At 43.8% G+C, this 27,292-nt stretch overlaps 1 protein-coding gene across 5 annotated transcripts in view; it reads right to left on the bottom strand.

Moving 5' to 3' along the window:
• The window catches only part of NFAT5 (nuclear factor of activated T cells 5), a 46,424-nt gene extending 21,896 nt beyond the window's left edge, over positions 1 to 24,528 (bottom strand). For 2 of the 5 annotated variants that reach the window (XM_063312767.1, XM_063312768.1), the window contains exons 1-2: positions 19,099 to 19,444; positions 8,843 to 8,968 (exon numbers count right to left, since the gene is read on the bottom strand). In XM_063312767.1, coding sequence (XP_063168837.1) covers positions 8,843 to 8,968; positions 19,099 to 19,387 — 415 coding nt within the window. In that variant the 5' untranslated portion in view covers positions 19,388 to 19,444. Of the gene's footprint in view, positions 1 to 41; positions 104 to 3,785; positions 3,906 to 8,842; positions 8,969 to 19,098; positions 19,445 to 24,288 lie in introns of those variants that run through there. The other 3 variants (XM_063312769.1, XM_063312772.1, XM_063312771.1) reach the window with 3 other exon arrangements.
• Positions 24,529 to 27,292: the final 2,764 nt, after the last annotated feature.

Here is a 27,292-nt window from a genome sequence, read left to right as displayed (position 1 = left end):
GGACTGTGCTTAGCCACAAAGTATTAAAATAAGTTTCTAACCTATGAAGCAGAGAACTACAGGTCATTTTTAATGCAGACACTCCCTGCTTCAGAGGCAAATCCTGGAATAAAAATATGAGAAAATAAATGAGACGAGAGCTGCTGATTATTCCAGATATTAATTATCAAATGAGAAATGAAATATAAAATAACGGAATGGCGACAAATGGAACTGGTACCAACTGTTATTTATGAATTTTCCAAAGAAGGGAATTGGCTAAGGTTTCAACTTGGAGGATGCCCAGGTACTGAAAGCAAGATGATAGAAGAGGCAGGTCCAGCTCTCTCAGGTGAGAGTCAACACTCTTGGTGGGATGGATGGCAGGTGGAGCACCCTGCTGCAGTGAAAAGGAGCTAAGCGATCTCTGAGCAGGCATGCCAGACTAAGACTGAGCAGCCTGTGCAATGGGGTGTCTTTCTGCAATGGCCTGTGCAGAAGAGGCAAGACAAGTTCATGCATATAAAAGGACTGATCATTCATTAACCCTACATGCCTCAAAAACTTCTCTGATGCCAAGATAACTGCTCAATGGTTAGGATGGCTCTGGAACACAACTCTGGATATGCTCCAAAATGCTGTGAAATCAAGAACTGAAATAGAGCTTAACTTGAGATGTGAACTTATCCCACGATAATCAGCTAAACTGCAGAAGTGTTGAACTGAGAGCAGTATCTTCCTTAAAGGGGAAACAAACTGGGCAATTATTTTTGTTAGATGCAAAAAAATACTTTTTTATGAGCCACTGGCCTCAAATGGAATTAGTACAGTGTATGTACTCAGCTTTTTAGTCTGATGATTTAAAACTATTACCATCTTTTTTTAAAAAAATCATTCAGACAGTAAATAAATGATTTTCTTAGCTATCTATCTTTGTGGTCACTTTGGGCTAAGTGAAAACATTAGTACATCATCAAAAAATTCAAGAAATACAGATGAAGAGTGAATCATATCGATCTTATACTTTAGCTTTAATTCAGAGGAACCTTTATCTGTCCAGTGTTCCCTCAGAGTTCCTCATTCCATTGCCAGACAATAGTCCAGAGCACCGATTGATACCAGTTCCATTTTCCAGCTTGTGCCTCAACAAATGCAGTGGTTGAAATTGGTAAATTCAGTCATTCAGAACTGCATTTTAATTATTAAAAAAAAGTAAAATTCCTTTTTATATCATGCATTAATGCAGTGCTTTCCTTAGAAAATTTTAAAATTTGTTTCAGTGACTATAATTGCTGATTTGCAGCCACTTTTGAGTTAGAGTAAGTTGACATTTCTAAAGTGATCTTTGTTAAAACAGAACAAATATATATTTTAAATATTCACTCACTCAGCTATGCAGCTTACTTAGATTAGACATTCTGCATGAATTAAGAAATACATGCAGAAAGAATGCTGCAAACTTGCATTGGCATAAACAGTACTTCCTACAAGTAGAAAAACCCATGCAAAATGTGACTATCTTTGAATTTCAAGGTAAGCGAAAGACAATCAAAAAAGCAACAGGCAAGTAGGAAGACTAACTCATCTCTAATGTAAACTGTCCAAAACGCTGACTGGGGTCTTTTGGACCACTCTGTCAGCCTAGCATCCATTTTTATCTGTGGGTTAAGTGAGATAAAGACTGTCACCTCTGGATAAGAAGGACCCATTTGCCTATCTAAAAGGGGAATTAGCACAATAACTCAAATCCACACTGGCACTATTATGCCAGATCAATCCCCTACCAAGGGAATTCACATGAAATAAAATCTTTCCAAGAAACACAATGATTGTTAGATTTTATTAAACAACAATATTAGCACAAAGTGAGAAGCACATGTTACAAATAAATAGTAACTCCTCCAAAATATTATTTTACATAAAATTTGAAAAAGAAAGATGACTTTGCTTATACACAAAGGAAATAAAGAGATCCAGCTTTGCTTTTGTAAAATCTTGTTAGCCCTGTGCCTCAGGTTGCAATTACGTTAGATCAGGGCAAATGAAACAACTGCTTGATTGACTTCATGATAAAATATGCCAACATATAAATTACAGGCTTTCAAAACTTAAGAAATGAGCAAGCAGAAATATAGAATGTTGTGTGAATTAAGGTTTAATATGTAGTAGCAAACCCTTGACTAATCAGTTGATGCTGAAACAGCTTCAAAGACAAATTAATCCCAAATCAGGACAGTCAAAATGTCTCTTCAGATCTGACATTCATGAGGAATTATGTCCAAGAATTGTTTTGATCTGGGAAAATGGTTATCAGACATCTCACTTCACACGGTTAAAATACAGACGTATGTAGAGTACTCCAATGTTCAGCATTATTTCTAGGACAGAAGTTACTCTCTAGGACCAAAATTGCATTGTTAATTAAACTGTTGCTGGAGTAGACCCGCTAATTTTATTGCATTTTATGAAATGCAGGATTACAGATCAACAAAGCTAAGTGCCACCATAACCTATTTTAGAATTATAATCATGTGCCAAATATTGTTTAACTCCAGTGACATGGCAATAAAATGGTTAATTGTTTATAATTAAATCCTCCAATTATCATGTTGAAAGATCTTTGTGCTCTCATACTATCCATTCTGCAACTGAAACAAACCATGTAGTTTAAAAAGGCACAGTAAACTTCTGCGATCTTAGCAGCATTGTTCAGGTGATTAGTCTGCCTCTAGGCAAGTAGAATGCAAAGCCAAACAGCACAGCACGATACAGAAAGAACCATCCCTGTTCTGTGCTACAAGGACAGAACCAGAGTTACTTCCAAACAGTACTGACCCTTGTTCCACACATATACTCATTGCCTTCCAGCCACTAAGAGTTTATAATCTAAATACCCAGTGCATTTTTATGGCAATGAGACTGAGATCTTGGAGCTCCGCCTCTCCGCTGAACAAGAATCGGGAGCAGAGAAGCTGGCCTAATCAGATATACGCTGCTCAAGTTACTAGATAAAGTTCTTATAGCCTTCTTCCCTCTCGGAAGACTCGTATCTGTAAAAGTCTTCTGTCCTTCATGGGCTCTTTGCTAGGCACAAAGAGATTTGCTATCATCAGGCAAAGCTTGAAGCATTAGTTTAACACATTAGCATTTCACTCCCTGAGAGAGTCCAGGGCACTCTGTCAGCGAGGCCTTCAGCGGCACAAGACTTTTCAAGACGCTAAGCGTAAGTCTAGCAGTAAGAAAGTAACTGCATTTTCCCAAAGTCTAAAACATGAGATGGTAAGGCCCAATGCCTCAGGTGTCCTTCTGACTTGTGGCCACCTCCATGTAAGACATTATGTGCACAGGCAGCCAATGAATGAAGCACAGAACACATCTGCCACATACTCTTCGCTGTTCAGGAGACAGAGGAGAAAAGGTAAGCATCCCCTAGAACAGGGGTTAGGGCAGATTCATCCCAAAGGCAATCCCCTACACAACTAGTATTTAGGAATCTTGATTAATTTCTTTTTGATGGCTACAATCCTTCCCAAATTACTAGGTGAGTCAGTGAACAAAAAGTTAGACGTTCTGTAGTAAAGACAGGGGGACACCAGACCTTGTGTTGTCGAAACAATAAACAAAGTGGCTGCAAACCTGCTTCAATACCTTCATGCCAACTCTGGCTTACTAATTTTCTCCAGTTTCATTTATTGATATAAAGTCAAACACTTTATAAGAGGTTAACTTAAGACAATCCACTATTTATAAAACAAAACAAAAAGGAAAGGAGAGAGACTTATGAAAAAGTCTGAAACGAGACCGACCTATACCCTGGGTGAGATTGGATGGGTTAAGGGTCTCTGGTACTATTTGTCTTCACTATTGATAGCACACAACCCACCACACGATGCCTGTCTCTGAATGGCGAAGCTAGAATGCAAGTTAAGTGTATTAATAGAGAAAACAACTAGCATCCCAGCAATATCAAAAAGCAATCCCATTTACTTTAAACATTCAAGGCAGATTCAAAATAGAACGGTCACTTACATTAAAGCCCAAATAGTTTAAAATTTCCCATTACATTCACATGCCAAAACAGCATTTAAAAAATCAAATCAGAATCCAATCTGCTGTGACACACAGAATAACTTAGGATTTGTACTGACAGATGCACTTGTGGTTATTTCTTACCTGCAACTTTAACTGGATGTTCATGTTCATCAATTCAGACTAGGAAGTCTGACAATCAAAAATGATAATTCGATGCAGTCAAGCAGCAGACTAGCCTTCAGGACCCTCGCCTGTATCCCTGCTTGGCCTGCTTCTCCCCTGATGCAGAGCACCGGGACACTGCCATCAGGCCTTGCTGACGAGATGCAAGCAGCTGTTCAGAGGGGACGTGCCTGCCTTGTCCGGCCCAAGCCTCCCAAGGCGCAATGCACTTTACATCAGGGACAGAAATACTGCAGCCACTATTTCTGGGGTTTGTACAGGCAGCTGTATCCTCAGCATGCTTACTGCAAGCATTTGCAAAACGGCACATCTACTACTCAGTCCAGTGCAGCCTGATAGCTAATAAATCTACCCAAGTAACAGCTCCTATAGCAACAAAAAAAGTTTAAGTTCAGGAGCTCAGGGAAATCATACCTGATGGACAGAAAAACCCTAACCCTGATTTAGACAACTGATCACTGACCTTTCCTAAACCTCCCTGGGAGGACACCTACATGTCATTAGGAACTGTGGGCAACTGATTTTGCTCAGCATGCATTTGGGAGAATAACCTACCAATCATTTTTTACATCTCTTTGTCCATCATCAGCTGTTATTTCCAACACAAACTAAATCGCTCTGTAGAAGAAGTTGTGCTTGATCCTCTCCTCTTTCAAACCATATTTAAGAATGTTGCCAATTTTGGAAACACCATTAGAATGCGAAGCTTCGTTAGACTCATCTGGGGTATAATTTGGCATCAATGGAAAGGGAAAGAATAAATTTCAACCTAGTTAATTTATGTATTATTAAATTTGTACACAGCCAATTCCCAGCAACTCTGGGCAGATGGAGATTTATATATGCCATTTTAAACATTTTAAAAGTTTTTTAAAAATTGCAGTTATACCTGCATACTTCTTGTCAGACATGTCAATCTGCCCTATGCCAAGAAGAAGCAGAATACTGGGTTGGATCCTGGCTTAGGCTTGTTTAGTGTTTAACTAGGAAAATCCATGGGACTGAAGCAAACAATGATCAACCTGACATTCAGGTTTCAATGGCTCTACTGACTATCTGAGCTCGAAGGTAGCAAAGTTAGGCCTGGTTAATATTTGGATAGGGGATGCCCAGGAAATACCAGAGTTGTAGGCTAAACTGGGAAGTTAAAAAAATCCAAGATGGCAATCATATTCCTGTCAAGAAAGCTATCTGGATGTGTCCATGAAATCATCCTGAGTCAAAATTAACTCAAAGGGATCTACTTTTTAATCTATGTTTTAATATACAGCACTGAAAAGCAGCCTAAAAAGCCAATTTTTCTCGTACCACTACTTCTTCAAGATACAATTTTAGAGGAGGCTATTAGGGAGCCCATCCTACATCTCCAAGTCTCAGTTATGGCGTTTCCTTTTCTTTAAGGAATACTCCGGTCATCTATTGGTCATCTCTTTATGGGCTCAAGGATCAGTTTTTTTCAGGCTATCCAAGGATTATTATATTTTATGCTTCCTTTATAGATTTTGATTAGCTGGTAGAGATTTATTTAGGTTCCTTATTTAACTTTTATACATACTAGAAGCTGAACTGGTACACCAGTTCTTCACACATTTCCAACAAGGTGGGCTCTAGAGCAGGCAGGCAAGAACAAAACCCTACCATCTTCTAAAGTGTTCCTTTTGGTTGGGTTGTGAGAATTGCTTGTGCTCACTCACTGGCACAATGACAAGAGAAGAATTGGGCAGGGCAGTGGCTGCCACCACACGATATCCAGCACTTCCTCATGGCTTTCAGACCTAAACGAAACATACTCCTCTCCTCCTTTAGTTTCTCAGAGATGGAAAGTAGGGATCCTTCTCTGGTTTCACACTGGTCCCAGTTAGTTATACAATATTGTGTAATGCATCCAGTATCAATGTATACTTTACTGTTACTGATGGCTCTCTGGCTTTGAGACAGAGGCATCTCTTTCCAGCTTAACATATAGACAACTGTCAATTAATAGTTGATCATTTAAAAAGGAACCACCTTACATCTGGAATGATGAACATGAAACACACTTCTTATGCTAAAATAATCAAATGTGCTCTTGACAGATTAATTACCATGTCACAGTACTAAACTGGTTTAGATGGATTTGCAAATTAAAAGCCAATCAATAGTAGCAGAACTAGCAGTCTGTTCTTGCAGGCCCTCATGCCTGAGCTCAGCCAATCCTGTTCCTCCAGAAATCTGAAGTTTACTGCTGCAGATCTTCATGTAACCTGTTTATGTGTCCCAGAACCTTTGATCAAAGCAATGAAAGTGAGACCTGAGGCAATCTGATTTGCAGCCAGATATTGTGTCACCTTGTGGCTAAGGAAGCAGAGAACAAATGAAGTTAAGTCTTAAATAGGGAAAATAGTTTTCATCAGTCCTCATCTCTTAATCTGTCAATGACATCAGTAAGGCCAACTGATTCAGGACAGGGGACTCTGTATGTAACCAAAATACAGAAGCTGTTAGTTGTTCTTTACGTTCTTTTCAGCGAACTTTGAAAAGAGGTTAGCTGAAGTGACAAATTTGAATTCTTGCCATTACTATTTAAAACTGTAATATCTGAATAAATAGCAGCTATAACAGATAAGGGACTGCCAATTGTTTTGCTTTCAATTTGCTCAGATGAATAAGCAGAGCCTTATAAATGGCCTGATCTACAGTTTCAACTGGCATTTCAGTTTATATCACATCCGAAAAGAGAATCGGATCTTGGGCTCTGACATGAAATCTAAGCACTGTATTCCAAATGGCACAAGGATAAGGAAGGGATGCCTCATCCACCATCAAATCTTAAAAGTGGCAATTGTGAACTTTAAAGAGTAATACCAGAATTCTGTATATGCCCCCTCTTGGATATTTTAAAGGGCTTGTTTCCCCAGCTGCCTTCTTTTATCAGTATTCAAATATTAGTTGAATATTTAGAGATATGCTTCGTTGGTCCTGCTTCTACCACACACAAGATACAGTTTATTAGGGTTTTTTAAATGCTCGAAGCTGGGAAAAATACAAACCATTTTTTAAAAAAAGATCTTGGTATGCATCATAGGTGATTTTTCTTGTTCTCAAGCTTTCATCCTTAATCATCTGTACTTGTTCTTCATTGCATGGCAAGGTTGCAATTTTTAAGCCAGCCTTGTTGGCAGGTTAAGTTTCCTAAATTAAACCTTCCTATGTTTAGCCCTGCCATATAAATATATTATCTTTCTAAAAAATGCAGGCCAAGATTATTTACAGAAGCCCACATTTTTAGGGAACATTAGTATAATAAAGGCATTAAATATAAGCTACCACAAGCAATGTTCTTCAGAATATTGGTTAAACTGTTTGACTAAACAGTTTAACCAATATTATTCTGAAGAACAGTGTTTGCCAACTATTTGAGTCTGAGAGTGTTTTAGAATAGGCAACCATCACAAGTACTGAAAAATCCTTCTAAGTAAAATAATATAGTATTTTATACACACCTTTACTCTACTCTACTCTACTCCACTCCTACACCTACACATCCGCTTGGAAAGAATTTGTTGCCCAATGTGTGCAGTAACACAAGAGGATCTACTACTGCAAACTATACACTAGTTTTCTTTAGCATGAACGCACATCTTCAGTTTTTGAAAGGAACTGGACTGACTCAGACAACCAAAGCTGACAAATAACAGACAGTAAGTTCTCCTAAGCAAATTTTTCAAATGCTTGAAAATTATCTCAAACATGAAAAACATTAAAGATCTGTGGGTTTAAAATGCTAGCATTTTTAAAAGTTCTTGCACTTGTTCTCTTTACCTGGATTAGCTTTATACGTCAAAGGAAAGTATGCTTCAGGGCTTTTTTAACTGAAATATTCTTTGAATTTAATGACTAGTCTTCCTAATCTACACTTAAATCCAGATTTCATTAGGAAATACATTAACAGTGAGCAGTGCTGTAAAGTTTTTACCCTTGGGTCAAACCCTATACTTTCAAAAATCAAGCAGCCAGTTGCCAAACTCTGACAACAGCTTTATGGAGAGAACTCTGGAATGTAACTATTTATGAAAAAAGTCTACTCCAAATATATATGATCCCAAGATAAAAATTGTCCAAAATAGGCTTATCCTGGGTAACTCTCTTGGGGCACTCATATAAAATAAAAACAAAAACAGGAAAAAAACTCATAGAACTTTTTAAAGCCTACATTAAGTAGGAGACTCATTCAAATTGTTTCTAAGTTTATTTTAATTTATGGTAATTTTAAACTCTATTTAGCTAATGTCCCTTCATATACCAACTAAGTGACTAAATGTTCAAATTATAAGGAATATGGTTTAATCATAGCTAGGAAAAAAATTAAATTTGTCACAACAGAAATCGCAGAACCAAAAAACACAATTACTAATTTTATTTTCTGCGCTAACAAACAAAAAATGTTTTGAAATACATTTAACACTCTATCTCAATTATAATTTAACAACTACCATATTAAAAAAATGCTTGTAAAGAATTGGAGCAGAAGATGAAGTGGGCAATAACACTTCCAGTGTTACTTTCTCGTATTATCTTTTTACATCTGCAAACTTTTCCAGCACTGCTCATGTTGTCAACAATATTAATATGCATTAAAATCTTCATGTAACCCAAAGGAAGTACTTACCAGCAGCAACTACACCCGGGGGGGGCGAACCCGCCTCGCCACCACTGGTTTGACTCATGGATGCTACTGAGAGTTCTCTGGAAGGCGGCAGCTGCAGCTCCTTAGGGAGGAGATCATAGACTGATTCTGCAAAGGAGAAATACGGGCATTTATGGTCCAGACCAAACACATGCTCACTATTAGTTAATAGCAAAACATAAATAATGGGAATAATGTCAGAGGTCATTAGTCTCCCACATGTAGAACCAGAATGTTTAAGAGACATGCATTATTTCAAGCCTATGGGAAAAAAAAGACACACACTTTTGCATCACAAATAAAAGCAGAAAATGCTGTCTGACAGTTAAATCATTACTGAATACCTTTGGATTCAACCCTTTATACATTTATAGACTTACTCCCAACATCACAAAGCTAACGATGCTTTGTGCCAGAAAAAGGAAAGTAAGTTTATGGGAAACACTGCAAAGAACTTCATTCTGCTTTCTACCATATTCTGTTTTATACAATCCAATCCTCATGAAAAGTTCCTTCAATATGTGTACCAATCTACAACCAACTTCCTGTTGCAGAAAAAAATCTGATTCAGATGATCTGTATTATTATTTTTGATCCCATCTCAGTAAGCAATTATTCAGGACATTTTTTACATGTATGTATACAGTATAAAAGGGACGCGGTGGCGCTGCGGGTTAAACCGCTGAGCTGTCGATCGGAAGGTCGGCGGTTCGAAACTGCGCGGCGGGGTGAGCTCCTGTTGTTAATCCCAGCTCCTGCTCACCTAGCAGTTCGAAAACATGCAAATGTGAGTAGATCAATAGGTACCGCTTCGGCGGGAAGGTAACGGCGTTCCGAGTCGTCATGCTGGCCACATGACCCGGAAGTGTCTATGACAACGCCGGCTCCAAGGCTTAGAAACGGAGATGAGCACCGCCCCCTAGAGTCAGATTCGACTGGACTTTACGTCAAGGGAAACCTTTACCTTTACTATACAGTATAAGGTTCTAACTATTTTAATGAACATTACTTAATTAGATCATTAATATGATCATACAGGGCCATTTTAATTTATTTCATTAATCTGTCCTAAGTTTAAAAAAGTAGCTAGTAAATTAATTCAACAACCATCACTAACCCTGCTTAAACACGTTCCCACATTCTCCACTGAAGCCCAAACAATTTGTGTACGCACGGATGACTGTCTAGGTCCCCTCCCAACTAGAAATGCCAGCCGTTTTCTCGAGTTGGACTCAGAAGCAAAGCCTTGGGTTATTCTGTGGTTCAAATCAAAATGAACGAGCATTCAGTTTAGCTTTACTTACTTTCTCCACACAATACCATTAAATAAGCCCTTGTACAAAATGGGATACTCTCTACTGATACTCCAGTGCATGGAAGTGAAAATGTGGAATGGTGCCCTGCATGTGGGCAGAGGACAGAGAATTCACCTCAGCCACCAAACAGCAATCTGCAATGTCTGCGGGAGTTCTCAGTGGGAAGACACTCTCCCTCCACCTCACATATGTTGCAGAAGATGAAAAATTACTCTTTAGGGAGAAAAATGAAATGATCATTTCCTGGCCAAGCTAGCACAGGACCCAGAATTTTTTTCCTGGGGAAACACTCTTCCTTATTTCTTTCAGAGTAACAGGTCCCATGACGCAACAACATGACAAGGCACAGAAATGTTCAACCTATTTTTCAGTTTGGGTGGCTTGGCAGAGTTAAGCCTCTGTGAGGTTTAATGTGTATTTTAAGCCACACTTAGTAACAAACGAAATACATAAAAATCACACCACTGATGGCACACCATTTGGACCCGAGAAATGGTTTCATGTGCTACTTTAGAATATTATCTGAAATGTTCCTGTACAGGCACAGAATTGCACAAAGAATGGGCTATTTAAATCATTCTGAAACTTGGGTCCTCAAACACTAAATTAATGACCGAATTTTCTTTGGAAAAAGGTCTGTGATATTCTGAACAGCAGTATTTCAAGTTAAAATGTACCATGTGGAAAACAAGACTGAAGGGAAGAATACAATATTTCTCATGAAATCCATTTTTCCACTTGACAGATCAGATTAGTATCACAACTATCCCACTATAGGTCATCTCAGAAAATAGTTTCAGCTAAATATGAATGTTAGAAAACCCACATTAAAAAACATTTCACACTTTTCACACATTTTGTCCTAGGTCCACTTTATACCATTATATTCCTTTAATAAATATGCAGAGATATTCTTCTAAATCTCAAAGCTACCCTGGTCACTACATGGATCATAAACCATACAGTGAGCAACAAGGATCCACAAATGCATTCACCAGCTCCTCAGGATGAGTACGTTCAATTCTATACTTTAATATTCTATTTCCATTTTGGTTTCCAGACAAGAAACAAACTGCAGGAATCTCCTCTGGCAGCAGGGCTGGCTTTTGATCTTATCTTCTTAAAGCCCTGCATAAATGAAAGATGATCCTACCTTTTTCCAAAGTCCACTGAGGATACAAGAGAAAAGAGGATTGGTAACAATTACAAAGAATGCCATTAGTGAGCCAAACCAGTATTTGTAAGCTTCTGCTGGACAATAACTACTCTTTTAAAGACTAGTGAAAGAAAGGACTTTCTACAACTTGCCTAATTCAGTTAAGAACTCAGCAGACAATTATTGTAGAATACTTATTCTGTCAACTGTTCCTGCTGTATAACAAACCAATATTCTTGTTCTGTTATTATTTTTATTTATTTTATTTTTCAAATTTCATCACTGCCCATCTTGCACAAAGTGACTCTGGGCGGTTTACAATAAACCAGTTTATGGTGCTTCAAACGTAGGTCTCACCATGTTTGGCAAAACTACAGGAAAACATACCAGTTGTACATTAACCTTTGAAAGGATTGTGGCAGCCAAGAATAAGGGGGAGCATTCTACATGTAATCTAGCATCTTTTTCTACTGTTCCTTGATGAATTCTCATCTACTTCCAGGTAGTTGAACTAAAACAGTGCAATATTTGACATACCCAGAACTTCAAAAAACAGGACCTTACTGTACGAACACCAAAGTTTCCATCTATGAAGCAATACCACTGAAGTTCTATTATTATCTTCACTAAACTGGCCTCAGACTTTGCTAATATAATGCCTACTATTGTTAGACTTGAAAGATAGAACAACTCTTTATTCCTTAATTGCATTTTTCCCATCAGGCATATTTTCATTTGCTTGAAGGATTTAAAAGAAACCCATCTGCTTGAGTAAAGGCCAAATATCTAGCAAGAAGTTAATTGTTTTTCCCCCTGATCTCGTTTTGTTTCAAGAGCAGCTCTTACCAGATACTCACTAGCTTGAAAAAAGAATTTCTGCGTTATCAACGTCATCATAACATCACTTCACACAGATATCATTTATATACTAGAATAAATTAGCTTGTTTTTAAAGCCCTTCTATTTCTATTCCATATTAATTATTCTTCTGAACCAATTATGTACAAGCTATGGTCCAAGAAAAGAATCCTGATGTTACTTCCTTCCTTACTGTGCAATGATCTTCAGTTGCAAATTTGCTTGTTCAAGAGCACAGGTGGCAGAAAAAGCAAGGTAAACAATATAATCTGAACAAGACTGCAATGAGGGGGCACCAAGAGGCTCCAGTTTCTCTGTATTAATGGAAAACAAGACAGTTGCCTGAAAGCAAAAGTCTATTTGCAGCCTGCAGACCACATACTGTGCCAACTACAAGACTTGGTCAGCAGATGATAAATCAAAGTGTTTTTGAGCCAAATCCAAACTGTAATATAAACACTGAATGTAAGGTAATTCTTCAATGTTTTCCTGTGCATTAGCAGAAAGACACAGTTTACTATTAACACACAACTGTGTGTTTTAGTTTAACCAAGAATGTTCCAAACACCCGACAAAAGTAAGCTATTCTGAAGTCTGTTGTGCTAGTCCACACCAAACACATGAAAGGCACATGCGGCAGGAAACCCACTTGGAGCAAGCGTGGTGAGTGGCGCAGTGAGTACCGTTAGTGCCAAGACAAAGGCCTAGAGGGTAAACAGACATGTTAGATATCATTCCCCAGTTCTAATCATTGCTAATTCTATCAGGCTTTCTAATATATGTAACAGTAACCCAATTATTTCACTCTTACTAATCGAACTGGATTAGTTTGGCGCAAGACTGAACAGCACTTTGTTCTGTTACACACAGGGTCGCCATGAGTTGTAAATGACTTGACAGCAACTAACAACAACAACAGTCAAACTGGAACACTTACTCCCTCGCATCCCTTACTATGCAGGAGCTCCTAATTCCCAGTCCTGGAATTATGCAAGCAAGTCCATTTGTTTAAACGTTTACAGTACTCATTTGCCATTTCTCAATCATGTGGCAAACCAGTCTGAATTTTGCAAAAATCCAACAAGTGCTGCTGGATTAAAAAATGGAAAGTAAGGATGGGCAGTAAAAGCAGGCATCAGAACCTTGGCAAGCTGCCATAAGAAGGGAGAGCAAGCCTAAGAACCAATTCTAATCGAGACTCTGCTGCTAACCCACTTTCACTTTAAAAAAAGAACTCACTTTTGAGTTGAGCACAATTTAGGGTAGCTTCATAAACGTCCATGTTAATTTTCTTGGCAACAGCGCAGAAGAGGTTTTCTAGGGTATTTTTCTCAACTTCCCAGACTGAACCCCTGAAATGTCCCTGTGGTCTCCCATCCAAGTAGCAGACAAATGCAACCCTTTTTATTTAGGACATTCAAGGTCATCCAAGGTCAGCTGGCTCCCCACCTGCTGTAGGCCACTCCAAATTTCTCTTATGTCTCTGGACTAAGTTGGGGACTAAAGAAACAGATAAACTCTCAAAGAGTTCCGACTTGCGAGGGCACACTACCAGGTGCATTCATCTAATGCCGAAGCATTCGAATCTTGCCCAAGCCTCATTCTGCTCTCCAATAATGCCAAGATTCAGAACGTCCTTGCCAAATTCTCAGCAGAGACGCCTATAAATAGATCCACTATCAATGAAGAGCTTCTCAGTCAATAGTCTGTTCTGTAGTAAACACAGCCTACTTCAGAAAGTCCATCAACGGTATTTTCTTGCCATGCCACAGTTCGTGGTTAGACAGGCATCCTTGTGCCCTCAGCTTTTGTAACTATCTTTAAAAATGAAATGAAAGCTACAGTTATAAGCAGCTGAAACAGGAATTATTCATATAAATTGCCAAATTAAACTTCAACTGTCTAAAACATTAATAACATTTTTATTGTTATGTTTCCCAGTAATTATTGCATGCAGCAAGCCACTGGAATAAACTGTACATTCCTACAAATACGTTTTCACGCAAGGAATTTTTTTACCCATGTAGCTGCCATGATTATAATGTAAGTTCTAATTCAAAAACCTGAAAAACATCAAAGTCTGCTTCTTTATAAATTAGTAGCAGTTCTCTGTTAAAACAACTGGCTTTGATAAGACTGATCTTCTACAATGGAAATAAGTGTACTTTCTCTTTTTAAATCATTAGATACCCTGGAGAGAACTGAAACAAAAAAGTCCAACATTGTTTGAAACATATTTTCATTCCATATTTAGAGTTGGAAATAAATGCTAGAACAATTTGATTAAATAAATTTTAATACAGTTAGTTGTTAAGTAAAGATATAATGAAATGGGGAGAAAGGTATGAATTCACACTTCCACTGAACCATTAGAATATATATAGAACTAAAATTTACTTTCTGAAAAAATCTGTACTCTTTAACAAGCAATCAAAATTAAATCTACAATATCTTAAGACACCACTTTAATCTTGACAGTGTTACCATTTTCAGATTTTCTGTATTCATTGTTTTGGAGTTATATGTTATATTTTACTTTCAATGGCTTAGAAAAGTTTTCCATAAACAAAGAATCATTTACCCTCTTCTTTATGCCATAATGTAGTTGTAATTGATTCTTTTAAAATGCCAACTATTCTGAGAATTGCCTGAATCAGTTTGATTATGGCATCTTACAGTCACAGTGTGCCTTGGTTCACCCACGCCACTCTACCACTCCGAGAGCTCCGCTGGTGCTAGTACTGGCGATCACCTGTATCACGGCATGGACAGGGTTATTTGTGGGACCAGCTGCCTCTGATTACTTCTGCTCATGCCAAAAAGTCTGGCAGGGTGGGCATACCACAGCTCTCCTCTAGTAAACAATGTCATCTAACAGGACCCAGAAAGCATGCCTTCTTCGCTGCAGCACTCGTTCTTTGGAACAACATCCCCTCTGAGATTCAGATTGCTCCAACCTTGCTGGCCTCTCATGGGGCATTAAAGACCTGGCTCTTTCTCTCAGGACTGGGCCAGGCTGCTGAATGAGCCCATCTTGGTGAGGTGATTTGAGGGACCGCCTCTCCCCAGTTACATCTACCCATCCCACCAGGTCCGGCAGAAGATACATGTTATGCATCCCATCTATTAAGGAGTGTCGTCTGATGGGACCCAGGAGGAAAGCCTTTTCTGTCGTGGCACCCACCCTTTGGAACATCATCCCCCCAGAAGTTAGATTGGCCCCAGTCCTACTTGCTTTTCCAAATGCTCTGAAGACACGGTTTTGTCATTGTTCCTGGGGATCCGGTTATCGCAGGGAGCCTGCTAGATGGTGGTGGTGGTGATGACTGATGCATGACTTGCACTTTCCCGCTAATTACATTTTATGATTTTAATTTGGTTTTTAATAATGTTATTGTTTTATTGTTACTTGTATTTTATTGTTTTTTGTAGTTGCTGTAATTATGTGAGCTGTCCAGAGTCATGAACATAAGATGGGCAGCTATTCAAACTGAATAAATAAATAAATGATTGCATGTTCTTTTTCTGGGAGCACTCGGTGTGTGATGTGCCTTTTTTTTTACTGTTTTTGTTTTAACTTATTACTGTATTTATTCTACTGTCTTGTGTTGATTGTGCAGCCATATAAATCTATACAATAAATACTCTAATGTTTTAAATGTTCTACAAATAATTAAAAACTCAAGGTTTTAAGTACTTAACATCACTGTTTCCTCCTTAACTTGTTTCTTTTCCAGATTCCTAGTTATCTCAGCTCTCCCTCCATTTCTTTCCTTCCAAGACTGGTCAAACCCTTTCTAACTTAACTTCAAATCCAATTAAAATGGCACCAAAAAAAGCATAAAAGTTTAAATTCTTCAGAACTCATTGTTAGCCAAGGTGTTATAAAAAAACAAGGGATGACCAAGAAGTAAGAGAGTTCAAATGTCTGGTCTGGTTTTTGGATTTTCTCACTTTTGAATAACTCCCATAGATCAATACAGCTATATTTGTTTTTACTGTAGTACCACAGTGAGAAAAACTTGTCATTACTTAACTATCACGGTTCTTTCCAACCTGGAATTGGCACCTATCATAGCTCAAGGCTCAACTAATACAATACAATATTGGATGAATTCTAAACTGAATTAAGGCTAAATATTTAGTGAAAAAGCACCTAAATCTTAGGCGCCATTCGAAAATTAAGATGCAACTGTTGTCCATATATTTACAATCTAATAAATGCAATGCAAAATGAGGAGGAAAAAGCAACAGTTTTGTTTCTACTACTTTAGCCAAGATAAATATATTCCAATCACAACCATTTATTTTCCTGGCTTCCTGCCACCTCTTTGACTTGCAACCTTTCTTCTATAATAAGAAACGAATCAATGCCACAAAACAAATTTGCATTCCAAACCATAGCAATGCATTTTGAGGGTATTACAAATATGGTATTTAGTTTGCTATATCAACTTTAGCAACTGAATTCTTTTGGCTTAAAGCCAAAATGGTCCAAGTGGTCCAAGTGTCAATCAAGGGCCATACAAATTAAATCCATTCAGCCAGGAGGCTCACTGAGAGCCATCACTGTCTCTTACATAATCTACTTTATAAGGTTACTGCAAGAAAGGAGAATTACACTATACATTGCCTTAAGCACATGACCATAAAGATGAGGCATCTATTACAGGGAGTACAGCGATAAGCACTGCATTATCCCTTTAGTCTTTTTTAAAATTGTGTTGATGTTTGTAACAGAAGGAAATTAAGTTACTCAATCAGGTAAGACTGCTACATAAAAGGTAGGTGTGCTTTAAGGTGTCCTGTATTGCTTTCTTTATGGTTGCCTTCTTGGGTGAAAGAATATTATGCTAAATATGTAAAAAAATGTTAAGGCTGTTTATCAAACTGAAAAATCACCTATATAAATACTATTTAAATGTGATAGGAAATCTCTCTAAATATTTTAGTTTTTATGTTTGTGTGTGTGTGTGTGTGTGTGTTTGTGTCTGTTACATAAGCTTTTAAATCCTACTTGCTTCTAGATAATTTGAGATTATTTATTCTTCCCAATTTTGTTACCTTCCATATGATGGCCAAGTACCTATTTTATTATGAGAAATTGAAGAAGCCATTATGTGTTTAAAAATATTTACTGAAATCTTCTATTAAAAATGATTGAAAAATTGTGTTTATTTAAAATGACTGTACTTCAACATACAATACATATATTTGCATACAGTCAGTCTTTTGATTTGTTTACTTAGAATGTTCTACTTGAATATTTACTATCATTCATTTAGAATTATTTCTAAAAGCAAATACAATGTAAGATTAAGTATATTTGCTTGGTTATCACAGCCAAATGCTCTTAGTATGATAACTGGTATCACTGGTCTAAAGTAAATAAATAAACTGATCTGTGATTATTCAGAATAACCTTTGCTAGAGATTTAAGAACGGCTTGTAACAAGGAAGCCTCTTTTAAGGAACATTCCATACAAAAGGGGACCAAGAGCAGGGTACAGCGTATGACAAAAATGGGAGACGGTGCTTAGAGAGACAAGGTAGCCAAGCACAGCCAATCAGTTCACAAGCATGCTGATACTGAATCTCAGATTAACATCACAAAATAGCTAATATGAGCATAGACTAGTAAAAACAGTCACACTAATACCACATTAATGAATTCAGCTAGAATGTTAAAATGTCTGTAACCTTAAATTCACTAATTTGAAAATAAGGTTCCAGACTCAAAGCTTCTGGTAACTGAAAAATCAACAGCCTGATAAGAATATGAAGTTACTGCTTGGACTAATCAAAGCAACACTGAGCAAACAATAATACCAAACACTTACTTGTCACAATATACAATTTCTGCTAATAACAGGCATTTTCAACAGTTTAATGTATTTTATACGTGCTGCCCAAACTTAAAAATTGCCCATTGGCTGCAATCCTATACTCTCCTGCCCCCAAAGAAGAGAAACTTAACTTAAAAGGACTTGTTTTTGGTTACTGAGATAGAAGATTTAACTCTTAGCATTTTAAGTTCAAAGACAACCAGCAACTTCTGTTCTTAGTTTTCCACAAGCAGCCACTCTCTAAAACTAGTATCAGCCTCTTTATAATTGCATGATAATTCTGATTACATCTTAAGCCAGAAGAGTGAAAACGAAACTAAGCACATCAATGTCACTGTTTCAGTTATCAGAGGTTCTACATACCGTTTTTAATCCAACCTCTGTTTATTTTGACCTTTGATATATCTTGTCAAAAACTCACACAATTTACTAGGCGCATTTTTCTTCATCATGTATTTCTGCCACACACACACGTCTTTATTTTCCTGCGCTACAGCAAGAAAGCAGAGAGGAGTCTAGCCTTATTCAGCACGGGCACAATTTAGCCGAACTCGGTTTAACCAAACTGGCTCCGTTCTGCAAAGACAACAGCCAGATTTACCATAATCCGTGAGATCCCCGAGTTCCATCATTTCATTACACTGAGCCAGAATCTCCAAGGAACGCCTCCGATTTCAGACGCCTCCTCGAGTGCCGGGCTCCGCGCGAGCACTCCGGGCCTGACCTCCGGCATTCGTCAACCCGGGCGCTTTCCTCAGGGGCCTCCGCAGAAACCACTTGTGCATTTCGTGGCGCGGAAGCCCTTCCGAGGGGCGACCGCGATGCTCAATACAAAGGGGACCCTCCTCAGGCGGAACAAAGCCGCTCCCCCGGCCTCCAGAGCACGCCGACCCCGCGCCGCCTCCTGGAAGCGGGCCCCCCGCCCCGAGACGGAGACCAGCGGGCGGCCGGGGGCAGCGGGCGGAGGCCGGCCCGGGCGGGGCTCACCTGCCGCGGCCTCGCTCGCCCCGCCCGGCCCGGCCCGCCGGGGGAGGCCCAGCGCGGCCTCGGCGGCCGACTCACCCTTGGAGTAGAGGGACTTGGGCGACTCGAGGTCGAGGTCGGCGCTGAGCAGAGAGATGAAGTCCGAGGGCATCGCCGCTCCGGGACCGCGCTGCGGGGGCGGGCGGGGAAGCGGCTCCGCGGGCGCCACTCCAGCCGTCGCCGCCACTCCTGACAGGAATCCGGTGCTGCCGCCCAGCGGGACCGCCCCCTCGTTCCTGGCACTGCGCATGCGCCGCCCGGCTCCGAGCGCGAGCGGCGGCCAGAGGAAGACGGAGAGGCAGAAAGCGGCGGCGGGCGCGAGACGCATGCGCCCCGTGCCGAGGGGCCGCGAAAGTCGGGTAACCCTCGGCCTTCGGGATCCTTCGACCCCGAAGCGCAGAGTGGGAAGTGGAGTGCGCATGCGCGCAGGCCGGCCGTGCCTCGGGGGAAGGGCGGGATCAAGGCGCGAGGGAGCGCTCCTGCGCTTGCGCCCCGAGCCCTGCGTGCAGGGGCGTCGCGGAGGAGTCGGTGCAGAGGGAGGTGCGCGGCACAGCCCCCTCGGCGGGGCGGGGGCTATGCCCCGATAAGCCTGCTCGGCGGCCCCCCCGCAAGAGCAGGAGGAGGGAGAGGCCGAGGGGGAGCCCTCCTGCCAAAGCGGCGGCGCGGCCCGTCGGGCCCCGCAGAGGCGCGCCGCCGAGCCTGGCGAAGGGGGGCGCTGCGGAGGCTCCCGCGGGCTGGTCGGAGTGGGGCGAAAGGGCGCGGCGCAGGCAGGGAAGCGGAGGGGCTTCGCCAGAGACCCCGGCCCTCCCGCGCCGCCCAGCCCGAGACAGCCGCGCCCTCGAGGGGGGCCTGGGGAGGATTCTGCCCGTGGACTCCGCCTGGCGCCCCCCGCGCTGCCGGCTCGCCTCCCACGCGGGGCCGCAGCCGTCGGGCCGGGCTGGGCCGCATTTCCATGGGCCCCGGGCTCTGCCACGCCAGAAGCGGTCACCCCGTCGGCGCCCCTTCCCCGCCGCGCAGGGTGGTTTTCTCCGCGCCTTTCGTTCCCCTGCGCCGGCCCCGGGGCGCTTCCCGAAGGGATCAAGCCCCCTCTCCCCCATCCCTGTCCCCTGTGAAGGCTCTTCATTTCCTTTCCCCGACGTTTTTCTCAGCCTCCTCCGCGGTGGGCTACCTTTCTCTGCACTTTGCTCCACTTCTCTGCTCTTAAAAATCAAGGCAAAAAACAAATCTGTTTTTAACCACTCAGGCCGTCACAAATGTTAACTGTACAGGCTTTGCTCCCGAGCATTCTTAACTGGATTAATTTATGCAGATATAACAGCTGCATTTCCACATCTTGGCACTAACTTGGTTTTTATTGCCTTGGCTGGATTATTTTGACTTAGCTGTGTGAAACTGGCCCCTTTTGTTAATTTACAGCTCAGCGTATAGCGTGAACCATGAACCTGGGATAATTCAGTGATCAGGTTAAGGATGTTACTTGTTCAATAAATAATAATAAACAATAAACAGTCACTGAAACCATGTTTGGCACCGTTCTAGTACTACTGGAGCTGCTTTCTTTTGCAGGCTGTGGAAAAATTCTTCCCCCCCAATAGTATTTTAATGTGAAATCTGCAATATTTTGAAACTGCTATGGATAAATGCTGTCTCCACAAAGAACATCAGTCTGTTCAGTACCTAACCCAACTACAGGCAGAAAGAGAACGGGGCCTGCAGATCCAACGCGTGTGGAAGGCAGGTTGAGAACAGCCGTTCTAGAGCTGGACTGGTCACGGCCCAACTGAACCAAAATGCACCCTACGCTACAAGCGGCCTGCTCCACACATTGCTTCAGCCATAAACCATGGTTCACAACCTTAAGGACTTAGGGGGATATATGAACCTCAGTCATGCATGAAACAAATGAAATACAGCCTGCCTGTCTTCCTCTAAAAAGAATATGTCTCCTTTATACAGTGCTGTAGAGCCAGTCTGGTGTAGTGGTTCAGGCACCAGGCTAGGAAACGGGAGATGGTGAGTTCTTGTCCTGCCTGAGGCATGAAGCCAGCTGGGCGACCTTGGGCCAGTCACTCTCTCTTGGCCTTAGGAAGGAGGCAATGGCAAACCACTTCTGAAAAACCTTGCCAAGAAAATTGCAGGGACTTGTCCAGGCAGTTGCCAGGAGTCAACACTGACGGGTGGGGGGGGGGTTGCACACGCACGGACATACAAAATACTTTATGCAGAAGCTAGATGGGATGGATGACTTGACAGTTTAAATTAAACTTTGATTTAAAAATGGTTATTTTAATCGGGTTGGGGAGAGATTAGCAGGTGTTTCCTAATGGGCTGCAATCATGAGTGAAGCGGTGAATCATTTTCCAATGATCATGTGGAAAAACAAGGCAGAATGCAAATCTATCAACGGCCCAGGAGATTCCAGGCGCGCTTCCTGATCTGCTGCTCCTCCGAGGACAGTGGTGGACGCAGAGGCTGAGACTAACACGGCTGTGAGGCAGCCCCAGAGAGGAGTTTGGCTCCAGGCCTCCCCGAGACTTGGATGGCCTCAGCCCTCTTCACCTTCCGGAACACGGTCGACACCTGCTTTTCCCCCAGCATTAGAGCAGGACATTGGAGGGCCCAGTATGCTGATACTGGCACACGGTGCCTTGGTTTTTCTTCTTTGTATTGGAATATTTTTAATTTTGGTTATGGGGATTTTGTTTTCGGTATTATTTCCCACCTAGAAATTCTAAATAAATAAATAACATAGCCTTCCCTGCTGGCTCAGAAAGGTGGGGGGGGGGGCGGTAGGCCAAGATGCTTCAAAGGCACTGGGCTGAGGTGGCTCCTTCCTTTGCCCCTCCCTCTCCACATGCTTTCCTCCATCTTCTCACCATCTCTGCCCGCCCACCTCGGGCTCAGGGCTAATCCCTCCCTGCCCCCAGCTGCAGACAGCTCTGCAGCCAGGAAGGCCTGCCTGACAATGCCCTTCTGACTCTCCCCCAGCTGTCTTTTGCCAACGCCAAAAGGCTGGAAGGGTTGCAGCGGCTTGGAAGTGGGCCTTTGCCCCCAGCCCCAGCGGTCATTAATGGCTGTGCTTGCTGCTTGTTACACCCCTGGCTGTGCCTCTTGATCTCCGTTCTGACACATAAAGCAAACAATAAAATCCCATAGTGGTCGGGCCATTGCCAGAAATAAAAACAGGCAAGGAAGGAACCGCTCCTCCCCCTCGCCTGGAACTCTTGCCTAGGAACTGGCCTTTCACAGCTGGACAGTCCCTGGCAAAAACGGGGTGTCCGTTTTATGGCACAAAGGAAGGAGGGGGTGGCTGGTGGGCGTTGAGGACAACATGATTCCCCTTCCGCCTGCTCAGCTCCCCCTCAAGCTACGTTCCGCATCCACAGCAAGCTCTTTATTCTCCCTTGCAAAGGTGGTCCAGCTGCATCCTGCGGCACCTTTGGGACCCGTTTCATCTCAGAAGTAGTGATTCAAGTAGTGAGGGGCTCGGGAGGCCTTGCAGAAGATGCTGGAGCCACTTTTGGATTCGGTCGGGGTGTGACTCCAGACAACCCAACACCCTTGGAGATTGCGAGAGGTGACACGCGAGCAGTTACTGCAGCAGCTGAACTGGCCCCAGCACCAATCTCCCTCTTGGCAGATTAGGCTAAACACAAGTGGCCCAGCTGAGACAAGATTTGAACCTGTCTCCCATCCACAAGTATCAGCTCCTTATAGGACAGTGTTTCTCAACCTCGGCAAGTTGAAGATGTGTGCACTTCAACTCCCAGAACTCCCCAGCCAGCCATGCTGAGAACTCCAGATGGACTGAAGACTACATAGTTTTTCTTAAAAGAATCAAGAAAAGTTCAACTTCAACCCGCCTCACAGTGTAGTTGTGGGGAAAATAGGAGGCAGAAGCATTATGTACTTTGCCACCTTGAGTTGTAAAATAAAAGTGGGTTATAAACCTAACAATAAATAAAGATATTGACAATTCCCCCTTTTTCAATAGTTAATACTGCATGTACACATACAGACAAGCCTGGGGGCAGGCATTGCCTTTATTTAAGAAAAAATCAAGGGATTGATGCAAATGGCCAGCTGGATGGGGAGGAAGGAAGGGGGTGGCTGGTCTCTACTCCACATGTATAACCTTGATTCTGCTGATCAATCATATTCCAGTATCATATAATAAAACAGTATGATTTTAATTATTTATTACATTTATCTTAGTGTAAGGTCAGCTTCTAATTTTGCTACTATGCTGAGGAAATGTTTAAATAAACTATGTTTAGATTGTAATCCAAGTAGATTAAAAATAATAGTCGCTAGAAGAATGGATTTTCTATGAAACATCCCACTTCACCAACAAAACCTTCCATATGCAAAAGTCATTTTATTTTGCCCAATCAAAACGTTAAAAAAACTTCCATCGAAAATTGGTCCTTGAATTGTTGATATTGAGCCTTACTGATCTGTATGCAGCCAGCTAATGGGACCTTTAATCACACCCATAAAGAGCACCCTTTGATTTCCCAATTTTAGCCTTGTAAAATGAGCCGATAAGCAGTGGTCTTAGAAGGTGAAAGGTAAGGCCCCTCCCTCCGAGAATTATTTATCTTTGCTCCGGAATCAAAGGGATGTAATTCAAGCGCACGCACCTAAAACCTTCCTGTAAGGCAGGAATTCTTCTTTGGGAACTGTCACCCAAAGTTTGGGAACCCTCACCAGCAGCTCACCCCCCAAAGTGCCCATTCGGAGCACAGCCGGCATAGGGAGCCCAACAAAGCTGAAGGTTCCGACGTCCCTGTATTGGAGGGATTTGGCCCCAACCCCGGCCTCCGCCTCTCTCCCAGCCAGCAACGGAGGGCGAGGGGGTTGTCTGCTTGGGGGAAGGAGTCTCTTCTCCGGGCGGGGGAAGGTAGGCTGGGGGCAGCCGGGGCGGATCGGCCCAGGGACTCGCAGCCGGGGATCTCTCCAGCGCGCCGGAGGGACGGCCCGGGGCTGACTCGGTTCTGGAGCGAAGACGTCGGGGGAGGCCTCCGCTCTCTGGCTCGGCGCCTTTCACCGCTCCCTCGCGAGCTCAAGCGCCCTTTCGCGCGCGGCAGAGTCCCCCCGCTCCGCCGCCCCGACGGACTCCACTCCCCTGGCGGCGAGGCCCCTCAGGGCTCTCGAGACCCCCGACCCCCCGCCGGCGGCGCCCCCTCCTCTTCCCCCTCGACTCGGGCGCCCCGGCGAAGGGCTTACCTGGGCCGACGGCGGCGACGGCGCTCCCTCCGACGGCGCGCCACGGCCAGGCGTGCAGCGGCCCGGCGCACAGGGCGCTCTCTGAGGTCAAGGTGGAGCGCATGGCGGGCGGTGCCAGCGTGCTTCAGCTGCTCAGCTGGTGGACTCGGCCAGGCGCCCCGCTCTGCTGGCCGCCTCCTGGCGGGGGCCCCTGGGTTTCCCCGACACCGAGGAGCAACCGCACGCCGCCTCTCCCCAGCCGGCCACTGCCCGACGCCCACCCGGCCAGGGTATTTATGGCGCCGCCCGCGGACCCAGGATCAGCGGCGACTACGCGCCGCCGCGAGCGGACGGCCAGGGGGCGGAAGCAAAGCTGGCCCCTCCCCACCCCGCCGGGTCGCGGGACCCCGGCCAGCCTCGCGGTCTCTCCCACCGCTGGGCTCGCGGAGGGCGAGGAGCGCGCGGGCGGCACGTGCCTGCCCCGCGGCTTCCAAGCTCGCCTGCGGGTGCAGGTGCAGGAGCAGCCTCCTTGGCTTTTGGCGCCCAAAGCCCCCCGACCTCCTCGGGCGGTTTTCCAGTCCTCGCGCCCCCCGCCAGGGCCTTGCTTGGCGTCCGCGCTTGCACAGCGGAGCGGGAAGCAGCCTGACCGCTCAGCCCTTCGCCCGCCGCCCCAGCCCTCGGCCGGGGAACCGGGCTCTGCAGGACGGCGAACAGTCACTGGCGCGGATGCCTCGCCTCTCTTCGGCCACAACTCTCTCCCCCCCCGTCCAAGGTGAGGGCAGGGGCCGGACTGAAAGGCAGCTCTCGAATTAGTCCTGGAGACACTTCAGGGTCCACCGCACCTGGGGCTAAATTGTTTTGCTTGGGTTACAGAAATCCACCTATTAAAATCGTTTAAAAATCGCTTAAAAAAAAGTTAATCCGGGCTGACTGCATGCATGTCTGATAACTGAATATAGCCTTCAAGAAGTGGTTGGAGAAGGAGGGTAAAGACAGCTGACTGGAGTCTTTTTCTTCAGCTGACCAGGCAGAAGCAGCAGGCAGGTCGAAAAGCACAGAACCAAGGGCCGGCTGTTTGGGTGGATCCCACTCAAGCCTTTTCAGTTTACTTTGTAAACGCCTCAGGGCAGGTATGCAGATTTACCCAGATGGACTAAAAGCTTTGACACTGTTCATGCTTATTGCACAAGAAGCCACATTCAACACAGCAGGACTCACTTCTGAGTAAACATCCTTGCTCCCTGTAGCAATTTTACACCTGTGTTAGACCACTGCTGGAGGGTGGGGTGGAGGGGGATCCAAATCAAAATAGCAAGGCTTCCCGTAACCTCCAGTTGGACAGGGCAGAGGGTCTCGTGCTGCTTTGTGCTTCACCTGCTGGTGCTTTCAAAAGAGCAACTCTGAAAGGCACCAGGCCTTTGGCCCAGTCCCCATCCTCTACCAGGCTCTTCGCACTTTCCCTCGCAGGAGGGTTTTCTTCTAAGCACACAAGAAGGGCAAAGATCAGTCACCCAGGGAGGTGCCCATGTGTCTGCAAGCTTCTCCCAGTGACTTTGGGAAGCCCCCAGATAGCACTGGAGACAGCAGAGCCCCTTGGTTGGCTCTGCCTTCACCACAGACCCAGGAATGCGACCCCTGATACTGTGAAGAACCAGGAGAGCCAACAGACTTCCTCACCAAGTATTCATCTTATCAGAGCCATTCAAATCACCTCTCTCTTTCCAGTCTGCTTAATTTTCCCAAACTCCACACTGAGCTCAGTGTGACTTGGGGTTGCATCCTTTTTGCCCCCCGTTCAGGTATTTTAGTTCCAAGCCACCTCTTCATTTTGTGCTCCCTTTCTGTTCCTTTCCCACTTGACTAAACTGATTCCCCCGAGCTTGCCTCCTGCTGTCCATGTAGTTTCCTTGGCAGCCATACAGAAGTGGTTAGGCACTGCCTGTTTCTGGGATGTGTTTGGACTTCCCAATCTAGCTCACAGCCTTTCCTGGTGATTTCCCATCCAAGTAGTAACTGCCCTCGCCCCCACCCTAACTCATCTTAGTTTTGAGGGGATCAGCCAAGTTTGTGTCTGCTCTGAGAGGGGGCCATTAGAACTGCACCACACGGTGCTGGATGGCCTCTTTGGTTTGAAACCCTTCTTGTGCAGAGACTGACCAGGTGCAAAATCATGGGATACCCCAGGATGGTCCATTATTCAGAGGCAGGTCAACAGTTCCACGGATTGGATAGCTCCTCAAACTGGCCATGGCTGCTCAGCATTTGAGGAAGAGAAGGTGCTTCTCCATAGTCTCCTGCTTGATCTTTCCCTGCCCTAGCAGGAGGTGCCAGGAATTGAACCTCTAGGTGCACAAAATGGATGTTCCCTTACTGGGGGCTGTCATGGGGGGGGAGGGGGAAAAGAGGTGCTCTGTCTTCCTCAGCTCCTGGCAGGTCGAAAAGTCAGGCAGCATGGATGTCTATGGCAGAGCTCCTGGAGATGGGAGGACCTTCCGGAAACTGGGGATGTTTTGCAGGCCTAGCATCAAGGGTGGTCTGTCCTACAGCAACCCCATTCTGACTGCTATTCATCTGCAGCCAAGGCCGGAGCATCTAACCCATGAGCAGAGAGAGATCCTCAGGTCTGGGGACAGAGCCCACCGAAGACCGACACAGAATGCAGATGGCGGCTGGAGGAAGGGTCAGCTAGCAAGGGAAGAAATGGATGGGGGGCTGAACTTGTGAACAGGCACTCCACTGCACTGCTGCCAAGCCCACTTGCTTAATTGACTTGTACTGGTCTACCATCAGTCAACCTGCTGGGCCCCAAATCTGACTTTCAGGAGTGCCTGAGAGGGCTTAGCCTTGCACCCTTTTGATACAGGCTCAGGGTTCCCTTTGAAGAGCAAAAGTCTCAGCAGGTTTCGCTCTCCATGTGGGTTTTCTCCAGACAGATAAGCTTGCCAAAGCCTGTCCCTTTCTCAGAAGCAGACAGCGGCCTGTTTCCCATCATAACCCTTATTCTAGTGGGATCAACTTCCAAGAC

Source organism: Candoia aspera, chromosome 11 (genome assembly GCF_035149785.1).
Source record: "Candoia aspera isolate rCanAsp1 chromosome 11, rCanAsp1.hap2, whole genome shotgun sequence".
Taxonomy (NCBI): domain Eukaryota; kingdom Metazoa; phylum Chordata; class Lepidosauria; order Squamata; family Boidae; genus Candoia; species Candoia aspera.
This window is presented reverse-complemented; position numbering and strand designations above follow the sequence as displayed.